The following is a 2908-nucleotide window of genomic DNA, read 5'->3' on the forward strand; positions in this document are numbered from 1 at the left end:
AAACCCCCAAAACTCGGTGTCACAAGTGTATGAGCAAATTTCTAAGGAGTACCATAATAATACAACATATGTCTGAATGTATTAAGATAGAATAAAATTAATAGTCCAATGGAGACTCGGTAGACTGCGATGCGTAGCATGAATGCATCTCACATAAAGTCTCCACCATAGACGCACCTCTGCGCCCCAAAATGACCACTAGACATATATGTACTTGCTAAAATGTGCAGCAAGTATAGTATGAGTACGTAAATCAACGCGTACCCAGTAAGTATCAAGTCTAACCTCGAAGAAGTAGTAATGAGAGGTCGACATCAACACTTACTAAAGGTCCAATAGGGCAACATAATAAAGCGTGAGCAGATATGAAGCATAAGGAAATAATAGGGTAAATCTGTAAGTTACATAGTCTTTTAAATATTTTCTTTAAGGCATGAATTTCTAAATCTTGTATTCTATCATAACAACTTAGAAAATATCATGTGTCATTTTCAAATAAATAAGGAATACTATATAAATGTTAGGCATCAGTGGACCGTTTAGCACGGGACCAAACGGTCCCGATCCCGAGCCGGTCCCTACAAAAAGCCCGTTTAGGCCCGGGCCCGTTTGGCCTGTTTAATTTGGGACCGGCCCGGGACCGTTTGGACTGGCCCACTTGGATCGTTTAGGCCCGGGACCGGCCCACTTGCCAGCCCTACCCTGAATGTTCCCGACATCAACCAACAAAATGCCCAAAACCCAACACCTCCTCAAAACACACAAAACCAGTAACCGCAAAATCCTCCCGCACCTCATTAATACGCCATGCCTCCCCAAAATCCTAATCCTCCACGAGTACCAACTCCTCCACAACATCATCATCATCCGACCCAGTACCCACAAACTACCACCTACCACACTCCTCAAATTGCACCACAACCTACTCCTGATCCCTAAAACTCAACCAATGATCACCACTACACCCAAATCCCTAGAGTCTACCAAAGTAACCCCATATACGTGGAAACCTTATCCAACGCTTCACAACAAACCGCGTATATACCGAAATCCGCCGAGAAGGACCTGCTCATTAAGAACATGGCGAAAGTACTTAAGAAGCTTACAAGTCGAGTCCAAGGTATTGAAGGTGGTAAAGGCATCAAAGGTTTAAACTCTGAGGATTTATGTATTCAACCGGACATAGAACTGCCAGAGGGTTACAAATCTCCTAAGTTCGAAATGTTCGGCGAGACAGGTGATCCAAAGGTACATCTAAGGATGTATTGCGACAAGCTCGTAGGGGTTGGTAAAGTTGAAAGAATCCGCATGAAGCTGTTCATGAGGAGACTCACTGGAGACGCCCTATCTAGGTACATTAGTCAAAATCCAAAGAAGTGGATTAATTGGGTAAGCATGGCATCAGATTTTATGGATCGGTTCAGATTCAACATAGAGAATGCACCAGACGTCTTCTATATCTAGAATCTTAAGAAGAAGCCGACAAAAACTTTCCACGAGTATGCTACTCAATGGAGATCAGAGGCTGCAAAAGTAAGGCCAGCATTGGAAGAAGAACAAATGAACTAATTCTTTGTCCGGGCCCAGGATACGCAGTATTATGAGAGGTTGATGGTTATTGAAAATCATAAATTCTCCGACATCATCAAATTGGGTGAAAGAATAGAATAGGGAATCAAAAGCGGGATGGTAACAAATTTCAAGGCACTCCAGGCTACGAACAAAGCCTTACAGTCGAGGGGATAAACGTGATAGAAACTGATGAAGAATGGGACCCGGAGGGGTCAATTGGGCTCATTAATGGAGAGGATGATCCCAAAATGCCCCAGTCACTCTCACGCCTATTGTGGTACAGATATAGTCACCAATTGAAGTTGAGGTAGCCACACCGACTCCGTTCAAGGTTGAAGTAACAACGCCCTCAGCTGCACCGACTCCGTTCGAAGTAGAAGTGACCACACCATTCATCATAACGGTAGCACCCACATTATCCTTTAATTCCAGTGTTGTGCCGTAGGACTATACTGCAGAAGCGAGAAGGAAAGGAAAGTGGAAAATGGAAGAAACTGGTGCAGCACAAGGGGGAACAAGTAAAGAAGCCGCTTCCAAGCAGCCTATCATTGAAACAGGCCTGGATGATCTTTGGAGAAAGGTGCAAGCAAGGGAGTATTCTGTGGTTGATCATTTGAACAAAACCCCTACTCAGATATTCATTCTATCACTACTGCAGAATTCTAAGGCACATAGGAACGCGTTGATGAAAGTGTTGAATGAGGCTTATGTACCCAACAACATTACTAGTGGAGAGATGGCCAACATGGTAGGATAGGTATTGGAGAGCCATAAGATCACTTTCCACGAAGATGAATTGCCACCAGAAGGGTTGAGCCATAATTGGGCGTTGCATATCACAGTACAGTGCGAAGACAAATTCATTGCCAAGGTCTTGATAGAAGGGGGTTCAAGTCTCAACATCTGCCCGTTGACTACTTTGAAGAGGTTAGGTAAAGGTTTGCATGAGATACGAGCAGGAACTATGAACATAAAAGCGTTCGATGGGTCTCAAAGGGCCACAATCGGAGAAACCAACCTCTGCTTACAAATGGGTCTAACTTGGTTTGATGTTGAATTCCAAGTGCTCGAAATATCCTGCTCATACAATCTGCTATTGTGATGACCTTGGATATATGCCGCTGGTGCTGTAGCGTCTACTCTGCACCAGGCTGTGAAGTTCGAATGGAATCATCAGGAGGTGATCATTCATGTAGACGAGAGTAACCCTATTTACACCAACCAGACTGTCCTGGTTGTGGAGAATAGAAGGAGGTTAGGGGGAGAGACTTACCATCACATTTCGCGTGTTAACACGATCGAGAAGGACAAATGGTGGAGTTGCAAAATAGAAAGC

The 2908-nt window shown here is 44.0% G+C and overlaps 1 protein-coding gene across 1 annotated transcript; it reads left to right on the top strand.

The window, feature by feature from the left end:
• The first annotated feature begins 1080 nt into the window (after positions 1-1080).
• LOC138898198 (uncharacterized) lies at positions 1081-1569 on the top strand. The gene is made up of 2 exons (XM_070184241.1): positions 1081-1389; positions 1465-1569. Exons 1-2 carry the CDS (start codon positions 1081-1083, stop codon positions 1567-1569), a joined length of 414 nt encoding a protein of 137 aa, XP_070040342.1.
• The last annotated feature ends 1339 nt before the right edge of the window (positions 1570-2908 follow it).

Source organism: Nicotiana tomentosiformis, chromosome 8 (assembly GCF_000390325.3).
Source record: "Nicotiana tomentosiformis chromosome 8, ASM39032v3, whole genome shotgun sequence".
NCBI classification, from domain to species: domain Eukaryota; kingdom Viridiplantae; phylum Streptophyta; class Magnoliopsida; order Solanales; family Solanaceae; genus Nicotiana; species Nicotiana tomentosiformis.